Genomic DNA, 16,822 nt, shown 5'->3' on the forward strand with positions numbered 1-16,822 from the left:
GAGGTGTCTGTACAGATCCGGGTTCGATCTAACCCATGAGCCGGCACACGAAATTGGCACAGCGTAGTCCGGGTTAGGGGAGGGTTTGGCCGGCTGGGATGTCCTTGTCCCATCGCTCTCTAGCGACTCCTTGTGGCGGCCGGGCGTATGCATGCTGACTTCGGTTGCCAGCTGTACGGTGTTTCCTCCGACACATTTGGTGCGACTGGCTTCCAGGTTAAGCGGGCAGTGTGTCAAGAAGCAGTGCGGCTTGGCGGGGTCGTATTTCTGAGGACACATGGCTCTCGACCTTCGCCTTTCCCGAGTCCGTACGGGAGTTTCAGCAATGGGACAAGACTGTAATCAGATACAGTATATAACCTTCAAAATACAGAAATATGCGTTTTGCATCATACCTGCTGTATTTTGAAAGTTATATACAGTATATATTGAAAACTTGATTGCTGACATGCAAAACATTTGGGACTATATCAACAATGAACTAATGAAACAAATACCAAAAGATAGTTTTTGGGTGGAATTTTCCTTTAACTGAAAGGCTGAACTATGATGCATTTAACTCAACAAAATAATCCATATTTGGATAAGCCAATATAATGTCTTTATTATTGTTGTTGTTGTTGTTATTATTATTATAATTACTATTGTTGGGCTATTATAATTATTATTAGCAGCATATTATTTGTAGGCCTACAATATCCTTTTGAAATCCAAAAGGAAAATCGAATACTGAGTTCAATCCATCGGAACCGGGTTCCACCGCAAGCTTTGTTTTTTTCCGTTTCTCCAAAATTAACTTTAACATCTAAAATATATAAAGCTTCTCTTTCCCCGACGCGAGCCAATCAGGGGATATAACACACGTCAATGCGAGCACGCGGAGAGCGGAGCTTGAGCCAGCCAACAGTGTCTGTCATTAACCGTGGGTAGGGAGGGATAGTGAGAGGAACAAACTCGGAACGTCAGAGAGAGAGAGAGGGAAAGAGAGAGAGAGAGAGAGGGGGAAAGAGAGAGAGAGTGAGGGAAAGAGAGAGAAAGAAAGAGAGTGAGGGAGGGTGAGTGAGGATCATATTTAGGCTACTGCCGCTCTCCTGTCAAATAAGCGCTTCACTAAACAGATCAAAATGACTAGTCAGTTCAAAGAAGATATCCACGACCGGGGAGAATGTAAGAGTAAATCGCCCACTCTGCTCTCCTCCTATTGTATAGACAGTATTCTGGGCCGACGGAGCCCCTGTAAAGTCAGGCTGATAGGGGCGCAAAGTTTGACAGCTCTACCCGGGAGACAGGAGCACGACAAGCAGACCGAAGGTAAGACAACCCCGCTCATGAAGACATGGCTCTCCAACTTGGGAATGGGTTGCTGCATGCTCCAATGACATGTTTTGGTTGTTGAATATAGGCAATAAAACGGTGTGTGTTTATAACATGATAATAAACCATCAACATAAAGCATTGGCTACAGCTGACTGCAGAATGGAAGTAAACATTTGCTAATAATGGTCCATCAGATTTAAAAGTGTCTGAGGTTGTGCGATAGTGGAAAATAAGATATTTGTCAACTTATCGTCGATACGATACATAGGCTACTCAAATGTGCATGCAATTGTAGACAGAAACAATACATTTTCAAGTTTATTCAAACATTATCACTTTAATGCATTGTGCATAACTTTGCGCCTTGTTGCGCTCCGGACTCCATTTGCTTTTCCTGCACTTACACATGTCTCGTCATCCTCTCCATACCTTTGACACCCTCACTATAGGCTCGACTAAAGATCCCCTATCACTAGACACAGACATGCACCTTCCATCAAAGATGCGCCGGCTCTACGGACCAGGGGGGAAGTACCTGGACCACGGCCGGGGTTTAGTTCACGACCTAGGGGAGAAATTGGACAAGGAGAGGCTCCTGGTGGACCAAGCCTGCGAGAGCCTCAAAATCATCCAGGCTCCACAGGTGAGCATCAGCCGGAGCAAATCGTACCGGGAGAACGCGTCCCTGATCCGGGGAGAGGGAGGCCAGAGTCCCACTGAAGGGCCGGAAGATGGGCCTGGACTAAGGCTGGGCGAGTTAGGGTCGATGAAGTTTGACGAGGACGCGGGAAAAGAGGAGGAGAGCTGCGGGGAGGCGATGGGTCTCTCCCCGAAGGACGACGAGAGGGAGAGCCTCCACGCCGGGGATGGAGACGTGAGGGACGGCGAGGACAGCGTGTGTCTGTCCGCAGGCAGTGATTCGGAGGAAGGAATGCTAAAACGCAAGCAAAGAAGATACAGGACTACATTCACCAGCTATCAGCTGGAGGAGCTGGAGAGGGCTTTCCAGAAGACACACTACCCCGATGTTTTCACCAGGTACAGTATAGGCTACAGTTACAGCACAGACTCAGGTATTCATTCATATGCAACATCCCTAACATTAACGCCATCATTGTTGCAACACCTACAACAATGTCACCCAACCATGACAACATTTCGTTAAATGCACGTTTTGGATAGACGTTTCTATTTCACGTTACACTTTTTTCGTCTAAGCTACATTAGTTGTATGCTACATAACGAACAATAAGTAGCAGTGTGCCTACTTTAGTAATAATAATCATAATAGTAATAATGGAATAGTTGAAGTTGGAAAATATAACATTATTTTATCTTTAGAGAGCCTGAGATACAACTACCAGAGGCAAACATATAACTCAGAATAATGTGAAAGAATGTCACAAATCTGCTATTTCATACAATGGTGTATCAACTTTTATAACATGAGGTCAAACATGCATAAGCCTTGTCATTTATGATGCCTATATTTTAATTGTGATGTATGTGGTAACAACATTAAAACCCTTTATCATCACTATTTATTTATGTAAAAAATAGTAGGCCTAGAAAACAGTCCACTTTTGATCCACTTAGGTAATTCAACCCAGCTATAATTCGAGACTGGTGAGTTGACACCTACCATGTAGCCGAACCAGTGCCTTACATAAGGCAGAACAATAGCTTAAAGTGGGAGAACCAATCCGTTTTGACACATTTACCTCATCTCATTGTTATCGGCGATATGGATATTATTCTCATTTGGAAAATTAGCTGGTGGCAGCTCGTCCGTGCGCACTGCTGATCTATTCAACGAAATGTAGGTTTCTGGGCCTGCCCAAGCTCAAGAGTATAAAACGCGCACACACACATACACCCACACACATGCACACACACGATGACGCGCACGTCAACTCTTTCTTTATTCATTCATTAGCTGAAGGTCTAGGCTACGCATCTCGAGAGAACAGAGAACGTGAAAACAGCATTTCACACAAATCATCTGTTCCTGACAATTAAAGGCAAATAATGTTTTTGGCAGTGTCAAATTAATTCAATCATATTAAATCGTGTCTATTTTTTCATTTTTGTTAAGGCTACACATAGGCTACTGGCATATAATTCTATTTCAGACTCATTATGTTTTGCTCCTCAATCACGTCATGGAATGCAATAGTTTTTCTTCTTACTGATGAATTGAGAGTAAGTCACTGCTAAGGCTGCTCTAAATAAAAATACATGTTTAAATGTAACCTTTATTTAACTAGGCAAGTCAGTTAAGAATACATTCTTATTTACAATGACGGCCTACCGGGGAACAGTGGGTTAACTGCCTTGTTCAGGGGAAGAACGACAGATATTTATCTTGTCAGATCGGGGATTCGATTCAGCAACCTTTCGGTTACTAACCCAACGCTCTAACCACTAGGCTACCTGCCTCTAGATAAGAGTTTTTTTTAATTTAATTTTTTATTTTTTTAAACATTTTTTATACACGAGTAGGTCCTACTTCTTTTTTTGATGCAATAGACTACAAAATGTAGGCCTTTAAGGGAATTTCAAATGTAAGTCTTTTTTTCAACCATGAATGAAAACCTAATATTATTCTAAAAGCAAATGTATTCTAGCTAGGCCTATGTGTTTTCAGGACCCCGCATGTAGAGTTGAATATTTAGATTTGAGATTAGATTTTTCTCATTAGCCTATTATCTTATTATAATTGTACTATTACAGAATGGAATATTACTATGCATAATGAAATGTACAACAGGCTTCAGAATGTCATTATTTTTCATGCATGCAGCAGCCAGACGGGCTAGCCTATCATTTTCAGTAAGGTAAATCATCTATAGGACACGTTCAAGATAAGGAATAGAAAATATAATGTTTTAAACGGGGATTTGGAAAATATTATTTAACAATGGCAACATGAGCCAAATAATAAATATGCTATTGTTGATCGATGTTTTTGTGCTTTTATTATTTCTAAGGCGAAATTGTGGTAATCAATTTGTGCATGTATAGACTTCTATTTCAGCCAAGCGCACGATGTCTTTGTAATAGTTTGGATGTCATTATTTCCAAATTCCACCATTATGTTGTTCCACTGACTCGAAAGAAAGCCATTGTATAAGGCAGCTATTATGGGGGAAAAAAAGACAGATTACAATACAATCACCCTGACAATTTCCCTCAAACCATGGTAAGGAAAATAGCATAAAGGACTGTCGTTTCTCTGTGGGTTTTCGGTGTCTGAAAAATAACTATTTTCTTGTATTGTTACAAGAAAGGGAGAGATATAAAACATTCGAGTTCTCGGTCAAAAACGGTAACCTCTTTTCTTACCTTTTCAGAGAAGAGCTTGCGATGCGGCTGGATCTGACCGAGGCGCGCGTCCAAGTAAGTGGCTTTTTAACGTTTTATTGCTGCAATTACGGCTGACTGTCGCTTTCAACTAAAATGGTTATATAATGACACTTAAACATTTCAAATAGGTTATTGAAATAAATAGGCTACCAAATTAGAAACGAATATAAAGGCCAGTACCACTTAGGCTTAGAGTATGTAATGAAACAATTCCTATTTTATTATTATTAGGCCTTTGTCTTGTTATAATAATCAAAAACGTCAAATGCATATTTATACAATGTAGGCCTAACATAATTTCCAAGCATCTTCAGATTTACACCTTCATAGAATCATAATTTTACTAAGTCTATAATTATTTGTATTTCCCAATATGCCTACGTTATTTGCTGTTTTTTTGTGTTGACATGACGCATACAATAAAGTTGGCACAAAATCAGGCCTTGAGCAATAGCCTATGGATAAAAGTCTTTATGAGGGTCTGAGTGATTTACTACCCTGAAATGTGTTAAATGACCCCAATCGCTGCGTAGCGAAGCTCCATCCTGTTATTGGAAGTTATTACATGCACCGAGGGACGTTTTAACGGTAATTAAGCGGACGCGGACGATTCATAAAAGCGCACTTAGTCCAAGAGCAAACACGAGCTATTCTCAGGGAGAAAATGGTGTTTGAATTACCATCGCCGGAACGAGAAAGGGAGAGAGAGAGAGAGAGAGAGAGAGAGAGAGAGAGAGAGAGAGAGAGAGAGAGAGAGAGAGAGAGAGAAGGTGTATGAGGTGGAGAGTGAGGAAGAGAGAGAGGGAGGGGGGAGATGGAGATGGAGAGAAAGAGAGGAGAGGGGAGGGGGAGAAAGGGGTGGCTGCAGAATAATGCTATTTGATTTCTCATTTTGTGATTGCAATAGAGCCGCATTGATCCGATGCTTTGCACTTGGAGCGAATGAGGGACCATTAAAGGTGTTTGCTCCCCCCCCCATCTACTCTCCTCTCCTCTCCTATCTCTCCATAGAGAGCGTGGCTTGCATGTATTAGCCCAGGGCTCATAACCAAAGAGACAGTTCAAACACAGCGATGCTCCATCCGGGGTTACGGCCGGTATAAAACAACAGATGTCCCTTCGCCGGACCGTAGGTGAACAAATCACTTAACGGGCTCCATCGGGAGGTGATAAAACTCATACATTCCCGAAGGGCCGTGTAATGCTTAACAGCTTCCAACGGAATAGTGTGTGTGTGTGCAGGGCTAATATCGTTCACTTTCTCTTACTGTTGACATTTTCTTCCATTGTTAGAGCCCCTGTTTCAGCAGCGCAATAGGCAGGGGGGGGGGTGGGGGGGGGGGGGGGGGGGGGGCGTGGGAAAGTTAAATACCCTTTGGAAATGACTTGTTCAACATTTTGAAGAATTTAATTTAAAGCGCATTAATTGTTATTGGACTCTGTTCAGCTGCTATTCTCCCCATCTTTTGTTAACACGGTTCTTAATTACGGCGCGCCACACCGATCTCAGTCTATCAGTCAGACTGCAGGGGGAACTGATTTTAATTAGCTAACTTTAGACTAACGGACCATGAGGGAGCGCGGGTTTTAGTGCTTGTGTAATTACCGCTGACTTTCCGCCTGTTTGTCACCTCATGAACCAGAGCGATGGGATCTTCCGTTTACACAAGAGCTTGTGCTCGAGCAGGTTCGATGTGGCACAGCAAGGGTTTCCCGGTCTTCCAAATATAGGCCGCTGCCTAAATAACCTTATGTCACCTTATATTGCTCCAAAGTTGTTCATGTTTCTCAATATCAATTTGTAGGAAGCCAGCATGGGCAGACAACTTTGTTTTATTCTGCTAAATTGTATCTATTCACGCAATCTAATAAACCTATACAAAATGAAATGTAGCCTACCTATATCTATGTTAGCTAACCTCTGACCTCTCTCCCACTCTCTCTCTATAGGTATGGTTTCAGAATCGTCGTGCTAAGTGGCGTAAGCGTGAAAAGGCAGGTGTCCAGACACACCCCTCTGGACTCCCTTTCCCTGGCCCCCTGTCAGCCGCCCACCCCCTCAGCCACTACCTGGATGGGGGTCCCTTTCCCCCACACCCTCACCCTGTTCTAGAGTCTGCCTGGACAGCTGCTGCTGCCGCAGCCGCTGCATTTCCTGGTCTGGCTCATCCCCATAGCAACCACTCAGGCCAGCAACTAGGGACACCGCTGGGCCTCGGAACATTCCTGGGTACAGCCGCTATGTTCCGTCACCCCGCCTTCATGGGACCCACCTTCGGCAGGTGAGACAATAGGTACCTCTACTTTCATAAACTTGTATATTTAACACCTGTACTGTACCCTATAACACCACCTCACACCTGTACTGTACCCTATAACACCATCTCACACCTATACTGTACCCTATAACACGATCTCACACCTATACTGTACCCTATAACACCATCTCACACCTATACTGTACCCTATAACAGCACCTCACACCTGTACTGTACCCTATAACACCACCTCACACCCGTACTGTACCCTATAACACCACCTCACACCTGTACTGTACCCTATAACACCACCTCACACCTGTACTGTACCCTATTACAGCACCTCACACCTATACTGTACCCTATAACACCACCTCACACCTGTACTGTACCCTATTACAGCACCTCTCACCTATACTGTACCCTATAACACCACCTCACACCTGTACTGTACCCTATAACACCACCTCACACCTATACTGTACCCTATAACACCACCTCACACCCGTAATGTACCCTATAACACCACCTCACACCTGTACTGTACCATATAACACCACCTCACACCCGTACTGTACCCTATAACACCACCTCACACCCGTACTGTACCCTATAACACCCCCTCACACCTGTACTGTACCCTATAACACCACCTCACACCTGTACTGTACCCTATAACACCACCTCACACCTGTACTGTACCCTATAACATCACCTCACACCTGTACTGCACCCTATAACACCACCTCACACCTGTACTGTATCCTATAACACCACCTCACACCTGTACTGCACCCTATAACACCACCTCACACCTGTACTGTACCCTATAACACCACCTCACACCTGTACTGTACCCTATAACACCACCTCACACCTGTACTGTATCCTATAACACCACCTCACACCTGTACTGCACCCTATAACACCACCTCACACCTGTACTGTACCCTATAACACCACCTCACACCTGTACTGTACCCTATAACACCACCTCACACCTGTACTGTATCCTATAACACCACCTCACACCTGTACTGCACCCTATAACACCACCTCACACCTGTACTGCACCCTATAACACCACCTCACACCTGTACTGCACCCTATAACACCACCTCACACCTATACTGTACCCTATAACACCACCTCACACCTGTACTGTATCCTATAACACCACCTCACACCTGTACTGCACCCTATAACACCACCTCACACCTGTACTGCACCCTATAACACCACCTCACACCTGTACTGCACCCTATAACACCACCTCACACCTGTACTGTATCCTATAACACCACCTCACACCTGTACTGTACCCTATAACACCACCTCACACCTGTACTGTACCCTATAACACCACCTCACACCTGTACTGTACCCTATAACACCACCTCACACCCGTACTGTACCCTATAACACCCCCTCACACCTGTACTGTATCCTATAACACCACCTTACACCTGTACTGTATCCTATAACACCACCTCACACCTGTACTGTATCCTATAACACCACCTCACACCTATACTGTACCCTATAACACCACCTTACACCTGTACTGTATCCTATAACACCACCTTACACCTGTACTGTATCCTATAACACCACCTTACACCTGTACTGTACCCTATAACACCACCTCACACCTGTACTGTACCCTATAACACCACCTCACACCTGTACTGTACCCTATAACACCACCTCACACCTGTACTGTACCCTATAACACCACCTCACACCTGTACTGTACCCTATAACACCACCTCACACCTGTACTGTATCCTATAACACCACCTCACACCTGTACTGTACCCTATAACACCACCTCACACCTGTACTGTACCCTATAACACCATCTCACACCTGTACTGTACCCTATAACACCACCTCACACCTGTACTGTACCCTATAACACCACCTTACACCTGTACTGCACCCTATAACACCACCTCACACCTGTACTGTACCCTATAACACCACCTTACACCTGTACTGTATCCTATAACACCACCTCACACCTGTACTGTACCCTATAACACCACCTCACACTGGTGACCAACAGCATCCATCATCCTCAGTACTATTACGTAGACAGAGCAGGCCCCCCTGACCTCTACCTTTGTTGGTCGTAGGATGTTAGTTTTCAGCCCTGAATGTTGCTTGGGGTGTTTTGCTCATGAGACTATGTTGGTGTGCATTCATGTCAGTGTTGATAGTAATTAGCTGACAGTGTGATGCTGACAACCAAGCTGTTAGCGGAGGTGCCAAAACAGACACACACACTCCAAACACATGGCATGTATCTCAATAATCTAAAGTGGCTTCCTCTTCTTATATCCTTTTTTTCTGCACTGGTATAAAAATGCTGGTGATTGCAAATACCTGGAGAAGCCATTCACATTCTGGTCTAACACTCTCTTCTTTCTCCCATCCCTTCATCGGTCATCCCTGCTTCTCTTTCAGGCTCTTCTCCAGTATGGGCCCTCTGACCAGTGCTTCCACCGCCGCCGCACTCCTCCGCCAGCCTGCCCCGCCTGTCGAGACTCCCTCCATCCCTCCGCCAGTCCTCTCCGAACCTTCCTCCTCCTCTCCCTCCTCCTTAGCTGCAGCGGATCGCAGGGCCTCCAGTATTGCAGCTCTGAGGCTGAAGGCTAAAGAGCACTCTGCTCAGATCACCCAGCTCAACATCCTGCCAAGCGGAGCTCCAGGGAAGGAGGTGTGCTGAACAGCTGTTACCCCACCCAGCACTCTCTTTCCTAGGCTTCTGTCCATCACCTGTTCCCCCTCTCCACCTCTCATATCCCTGCAGATCTGGGAAAGGAGTGGTGGATGGATCCAACCCTGACCCCTGATCTCTGTCCCCTAAACCCTGATCCTCTCTGGGCTGAAGACTCCTTTCCCAACAGCCCCCCCCCCCCCCACCTTACCCATACCTCTTACCCTCAAACAAAAAGCACGACCAAATTCAAATAGCACTGGCAAACCGAAGCGCTGTGTGTGTGTGTGTGTGTGTGTGAGAGCATCATCCCCCCTCCCCCCCACTCTTCCAGGTCTCCTGGATGAGCGTAACCTTTAGCTGTAGAGCCCTTTCGTCCAGAATCTGACACACAAACACCTCCATATTGTGTTAACCCATCTCTAGCTCATGCTTCCTGGTTCACAAAGTCCACTTTCTTTTCTGTGACAGATATAAACTACGATCTCAGCGGGGTAAACTCCCATGACTACCTGCTGGTTGGACACACACACACACACACACACACACACACACACACACACACACACACACACACACACACACACACACACACACACACACACACACACACACACACACACACACGTGCTCGCTCACTCGACTCTGGGGAGAGAGAAAGAATGAACCAGAACTAGGAAAGGAACAGTGGAGACTGGCATTTGTCTGGACCACATGAACCCAGTGCCATAGCAGTCTGAGGAGGTCTCCATCCAAGCCAAAGCAACCAACCTGTCCATAGACCTTTCTGTCCTCCTCTGCAACCCAACCTGTTGCTGGCTCAATAACCTGCATCGAGTTTGTTCTTTTGTCTTCATTGATACTTACATTATCATCTGGAAGAGTTATTGGAAGAAAATCTACAAATTTTCAGCTAATTGAGTTTGACTAAAGGACAAATGAAGTGAAGTTTAGATTCTATCCAGTGTCTCTTATATCTGAACTGTGTGAGAAAGAAAGTAAACTGCTGTAAATATTATTGTAAAAATGAAAAACAAAACAAAAAAGGATGATTTTCAAAACAGAGCCTTGTATATTTGAAAAAGACAATGTTTTGAGAAGTTGCACTTGGTGTAGTGTTTTATGAGTATGAATGTGTCCCTGTGTAAAATTCCCCTGTGTTTATGGAATATCATAGGTTTTTAGATGATTATTTATGTCAAAACTGTTCCACAACAGATTGAGTGCAGGGCAGGATTTATTTTTAATTGTTTAAAGTGATTGTCTACATTTCCTGGTTTAATAATAGATGGAAAAAAGAGAAATGAATAAATGAAAGTGGTGAAATGAAATATGCTTTAGATTATTATTTAAACCCCTTATAGAACTGACAAATGCCCAGGAATTAAAAAATGGTGAAATAGAATTATAGAACTATTAATAAAATTGTTATGAAGAAACTGATGTTGTCTTGCATATTTATAAATAATATTATAATGAATGCCTCAAAACAAAATTATTTTGTGAATCCATTCTATGTTTGAAAAGGAATAGTAAAATTATAGCATAAAGAGTTAGTTCCAATGAGGTTGTTTTAATGATTAAACGTGGAATTACATTAATCACATTTCCTTTAATTATGCGAAATATTCAGACCCACTATCAAAGAATTTCATATAATATAGGTCTATATCAAAATAACCTTTATTATAAGTAATTGCTTATTAAATTATGGACTTAAATTATGGTAATATTCTTTAAAATTAATGTAACAATTGAAAAGTCGTTTGGAAATAGGTCCAAAACGGATCTAAATTGTTTTCAAGTTTAATTTAAAAGGAGAGGCTCACCAGAAATGAAAATAATTCAGTTGTGAGTGTGAGGAGCTGAGAACGGGAGTAGAGTCCTATTTTCATAGGCACTATGGTGGCTGGTCACCTTGGATAGGCTAACTGAAAGAGAAAATAGATTAGTTCAGCAATGACAGATATAATTCTAGGCCGCTGTGTGCGTCTGGTCTCTCCAGCCGAGTTGACAAAATACAGACCCATATATTCATGAGCTAAATCCCCACATGTGAAACGGGCGACAAAGGCGAGGGGTTTTCAATTAGATCGCCCACTTTATTTGGGGCCCTCTACAAAACGCGCTTTAAAAACTTTTAAAGGCGCTAAATTGGTGTTAACATCGGTAATGCCATGTCGATGGAAGCGAGTCCCTTTGTCATTAATGAAGTAACAAACCACTTTATCAAAACGTCTTTCTCTCGAGTCCCCCTCTTCTACCCTCCCTGCTTTCATCCATCCCTCTACCCACGACTTAATTCCCCAAATCCCTAAGAAGCGGTTCTATTACGCGCCATCAATGCGCTTCCTTTCACCTAAGTCATTCTCGCCCGTTTGACCCGTCCATGGTCTCGGACCAAACCGCGTGAAATTACCTTTCGGATTAATTTAGTCCGTTTTTATAGTCTCGCTCTGGTGGAAACCCGTTTCTTTCATCGGCCTTGTTTTATACACCTGCTAATCCAAGACAGAATGACATCAGATCAGATGGATGTAATGATAACGCAATCAAAGATGGAAATTATGTGCGTGTCGGAGAGACAGATAGAGAGAGAAAGAGAGAGAGAGAGAGAGAGAGAGGGAAAGGTGGGGGTGGCAAACAACTTTCTCCGGCTGGATCAGTCCTAATTTGACACTTAATATTTCCATAAATACCGCGTACTAAAGACCCCCCTTGCCACCCACCTCGAGCCTGCATTACGCGACAATCTGACCTGCTATGCACACACAACTGCACACTCGCTCTCTGCGCTCAAAGGACTATTACGCAAAATAAAGACACAAAAAAAAAACAAATAATTATCTTGTACCCAAACCCTCCCCTTCTATGTGAACTCTGAGTGTTTTCAAAATTCTCATTCTATGGGGAAAAAAGACCATTAGAGCGTGTTTTTATGTATAGGATTGTATATGAGGTCTTATTGTGAACATTACTAATGAATGGCAAACCCATTTGCACCTAATATCTGGGGAATGCCTGGAGCTTCGCAGGAGGCAGGTGACCCGCTGCGCTCGAGGCTTAAACTTTCTTTCCAGAGTGAGAAAAAGACGAGAAGATTGAAATGAGTTGTCGTGGCCACGGGGGCCCTTGTTCATGGTTCTACTAATTCTCACTTGTTAGGTGCGCGCACATTAGAGAATATTGAACATTCTTTGAAAGAGAATGGCCTGTAGAATGGATAGGCTCTCGTTTCAAACGACTTTGAAAACGCCATAATGTAGGTCTATACATCAAATAATGAAAGTTCCCTTTTAAGATATATCTATGAATAGGTTCTGAATATAATAATATAAAATTTTCAAATAGGGAACATTTTGAGTAAAAATGAGAATATATAGACCTATGGCCAACACGACCACAATCTTCTTATAAAGGTTGCCTATTAGAGATGTCTAAAATTGCTCTCCACAATGACGCACCCATTTCATCATATAGCTTACATCCCTGGTCTGCGCGAGACTGATTTGACCGCTGATTTCCGACTCTCCAGGACCCTCTCTCCCACCGAACCCTTCCAACAGAATAGCCCCAATCACTCCTCTCCCCGTTCCCGTGAGGCGCTCTAAAAGCTGTTTTGATGAGGAGCCATCTCGCCTCCCCTCGGACTAGTGACGCAGACTGATGAGAGGAGTTGGGGAGAGAGAGGAGATGGAGGTGAATAAAAGGAGTGAATAGGTAGGCCTCTGGCACTCTAGTCCCTTTTTCCTTCTCTCCCTTAATTCCCTACGCTCCCCTTCGCTCTCATCCAATTAGCTGGCTGTATTAAGCGGTTTATCGTCTCATAGCTGTCCTTTCAGGACGAACAAGAGGCACACAGCAATAGGACCGGCTCTCCCTTTGACACCCTTCCTGGTACTTACATGTTCCACCGCGCTATGAATAATAGGGATAGAATAGGCCGCTAATTACCTCATCAAAGAAGGCCTTGTCCGACGCTTTGTTCAACGCCGCCATTCTGGTCAAATAGGACAGGCAATAAAGCTTAACATCACGCACACAATACGACTCGTTCGCTCTTTATTAGTCTAGGACAACGTCGAATTAATGCGAAGTCTTGTTTGGGAGGTGATTCGGGAATCACAGCCTTATTGAAAAACCCAGTTATTCGCCCATGCAGGAACGCACGTGGATTGACGTGCACATCGCTGCTGTTGCTGATGTGAATATGATGCTTTTTCCTTCAGCAGAGCTCGAGGAAAGGAACGCATAAATACAAAAGCCGCGCCACTGATGATTTAATCTGGTAAAAGTAGAATAAAAACTGCCATTAAGTATTAAACCCACCTTCATGATGTGATTTAATAAATATACTCAAAAACAAAACGCAACAATTTCAAAGATACTGATTTACAGTTCATAGAAGGAAATCATTCAATTAAAATGAATTCATTAGGCCCTAATCTATGGATTTGACATGACTGGTCAGTGCCACAGCCATGGGTGGGCCACCCATTGGGGAGCCAGGCCCAGCCAATCAGAATGAGTTTTTCCACACAAAAGGGCTTTATTAGACATAAATACTATTGAGAACCCAGTCAGACAGATGTGGAGGTCCTGGGCTGGCATGGTTACACGTGGTCTGGTCTGCGGTTGTGAGGCCAGGTGGATGTATGGCCAAATTCTCAAAAATTACATTGATAGAGAAATTAACATTCAGTTATCTGGCAACAGCTCTGTTGGACATTCCTGCAGTCAGCATGCCAATTGCACACTCCATCAAAACTTGAGACATCTGTGTCATTGCGTTGTGTGACAAAACAGCACATTTTAGAGTGGCCTTTTATTTTCCCCCAGCACAAGGCGCACCTGTGTAATGATCATGCTGTTTAAATCAGCTTCTTGTTATGCCACACCTTCAGGTGGATATAGTATCCTGGCAAAGGAGAAATGCTCACAGGGATGTAATATTTGTGCATAAAATTGAGAATTGAGCTTTTTGTGAGCATGGAACATTTCTGGGATCTTTTATTTCAGCTCATGAAACATGAGACCAACACTTTAAATGTTGTGCTTATATTTTTGTTCAGTATATATATATATATATATATAAATGTAATGCCACTATATGCACACACAAACACACACACACACACACACACACACACACACACACACACACACACACACACACACACACACACACACACACACACACACACACACACACACACACACAATAGGGAATGGTGGTTTAAGTGTTGAGCCTACTTAAGGTCTGTTCTAGGAGTCTGAGGCTGGCGTGTAGTGATTTCTGAAGCGGCGTTTATGGAAATGGTTCCTGCAATGATGATGAGACCTAGTAAAAATGATCAGTCTGTCATTATACATACACAACTACAGTGAAGGATGGAGAACACACAGCGGATATTCCCTAATATACTAATTTAAGAGGCCCTTAGACACACTAGAACACACACACATTCCTACTGTCACACACACACATCTCTAAGCCACCAAACAGCTAATTGAAAAGGCCAGTTCATACAAACATGTATCAACATACAGTACCAAGGAGATTTTCATTTAGTTATTTCACTTTTATTTAAGCTTCAGTATCAAATGTTGTACAAAACACTTTCCGTATCTAAACAGAAGATTATGAATCTAAAAAAAATACAACATTCAGAATGAGAAATAGTGGACAATTACACACATTAAAAAGCCAATTTTCATAGCAACAGAAAAGGAATGTGTGAAGGAGGCCATTCCAATGACATCACTTAAACAGAGGAAGGTTGGAGAGCGACAACACCTGTTCAATACGGACATTAAAGAACACAACTCCTGCCCTCCCTCACCCCATCTATTTCACCACCCATCCTCTCTCACTCAGTCCATCCCGCACACACACACACACACACACACACACACACACACACACACACACACACACACACACACACACACACACACACACACACACACACACACACACACACACACACACACACACACACACACACACACACACACACACAAAAATGAATGGGGGTAATTTTAACAAGTGTCCAATCACGGCAGGAGTCCAGTATACTCACTGGCCAGGGCTTGTATCATTGGCTAATTCCGTGTGTGTGAGACTGTGTGTGTGGTGAGAAGTCATCTGCCCCCCTCACCCAGCCATCCTCTGGTGTCTCGTTTAGCTGATTGTCACCCACCACCCCCCCCCCCAAAAGTGTGACTAGGTCACAGAGTGTGTGTTCGACAGTGTGTGGGGGGAGTAGAGGGTCTTTAGCCCCATCTCAGCAGCCAATCATAATGGGTTGATAAGAGACAGATGTGCTGATATGAGCGCAAGGGTCACACCGACTGGCTGTAATCTTTCACACACACCTCACTATGTAAATCAAGGCCTAATTTCATACAAAGACCCTATACACTCCGTCCTCCTAATCTCACTCAAATGTAGTAAAATTATCATACATACAAAGAAAAGGCATCAAGAGCCAAGGGTCAACAACTTCATCAAACACACAAGCAACATGTACAACAAGCATTACCAGAATCATTCTATGCCTTAACACCCATGCAACATGAGGGATGACAGTCACCAAGAAATATGTTGTCTAAGAAAACCAATTTCTTTTCGGTAAACCAAGTCACATCCATAATGATAGTCACATCCAGAGGAGGTGGGGGCCTTCACTGCCCAAACGTGCATGCTTATAGGACTCCACAGCTGTAAGTCATTAAATCCCCACTGGCCAATAACTGTGAAGGAGTTGACGCAGGATTTACTTGAGGGAAGTGAAGGCTTGGAAGAGTTTGGAGAGGTTGACCTCAGAGTAACCGCTGGCAAGGAGGGAGCGGTCTGGAACATCTTTTAACTTCCTGTAGACCTCCATCTCTGTCTTCCATAATTTCTTAACCCTTACTGGAGAGGAGGATGAGAAAGAGAGAAGAGAGGTGGAGAGAGGGAAAGGGAGAAGAGGGAAAGAGGGGGAGAAGAGATAAATAATCAAAGAACTTGGTCAGTCTAAGACAGTGTTCAGAAGCACAACAGTGTCAAATGTTGCACTGTATGACAATATTCTCTCTGGTAGAAATACAGGCTTTGGGATTTATATCACTCTTAACTGGAAAGTTGAGGGATCTATAGTGGAGCAGTGATACT

General features: G+C 43.6%; 2 protein-coding genes across 2 annotated transcripts in view; one reads left to right on the forward strand and one right to left on the reverse strand.

Moving 5' to 3' along the window:
* Window positions 1-1,124: 1,124 nt before the first annotated feature.
* arxa (aristaless related homeobox a) lies at window positions 1,125-9,672 on the forward strand. The gene is made up of 5 exons (XM_038972752.1): window positions 1,125-1,311; window positions 1,767-2,355; window positions 4,671-4,716; window positions 6,634-6,965; window positions 9,411-9,672. Exons 1-5 carry the CDS (start codon window positions 1,125-1,127, stop codon window positions 9,670-9,672), a joined length of 1,416 nt encoding a protein of 471 aa, XP_038828680.1.
* Window positions 9,673-15,224: 5,552 nt separating this feature from the next.
* The window catches only part of pola1 (polymerase (DNA directed), alpha 1), a 94,462-nt gene continuing 92,864 nt past the window's right edge, over window positions 15,225-16,822 (reverse strand). Inside the window, exon 37 of the mRNA XM_038973235.1 lies at window positions 15,225-16,582. Within this exon, the coding sequence (XP_038829163.1) occupies window positions 16,443-16,582 (140 nt within the window). The 3' untranslated portion in view covers window positions 15,225-16,442. The remainder of the gene's footprint in view (window positions 16,583-16,822) is intronic.

Source organism: Salvelinus namaycush, chromosome 33, assembly GCF_016432855.1.
Source record: "Salvelinus namaycush isolate Seneca chromosome 33, SaNama_1.0, whole genome shotgun sequence".
Classification (NCBI taxonomy): Eukaryota; Metazoa; Chordata; class Actinopteri; order Salmoniformes; family Salmonidae; genus Salvelinus; species Salvelinus namaycush.

Excerpts from the sequence above, each read along its gene's own strand:
- arxa (XM_038972752.1), top strand. The coding sequence starts at position 1,125 with ATGACTAGTCAGTTCAAAGAAGATATCCACGACCGGGGAGAATGTAAG. Across the intron at positions 2,356-4,670 it reads TACCCCGATGTTTTCACCAG|AGAAGAGCTTGCGATGCGGC; the intron begins GTACAGTATAGG and ends TTACCTTTTCAG. Across the intron at positions 6,966-9,410 it reads ATGGGACCCACCTTCGGCAG|GCTCTTCTCCAGTATGGGCC; the intron begins GTGAGACAATAG and ends CTTCTCTTTCAG.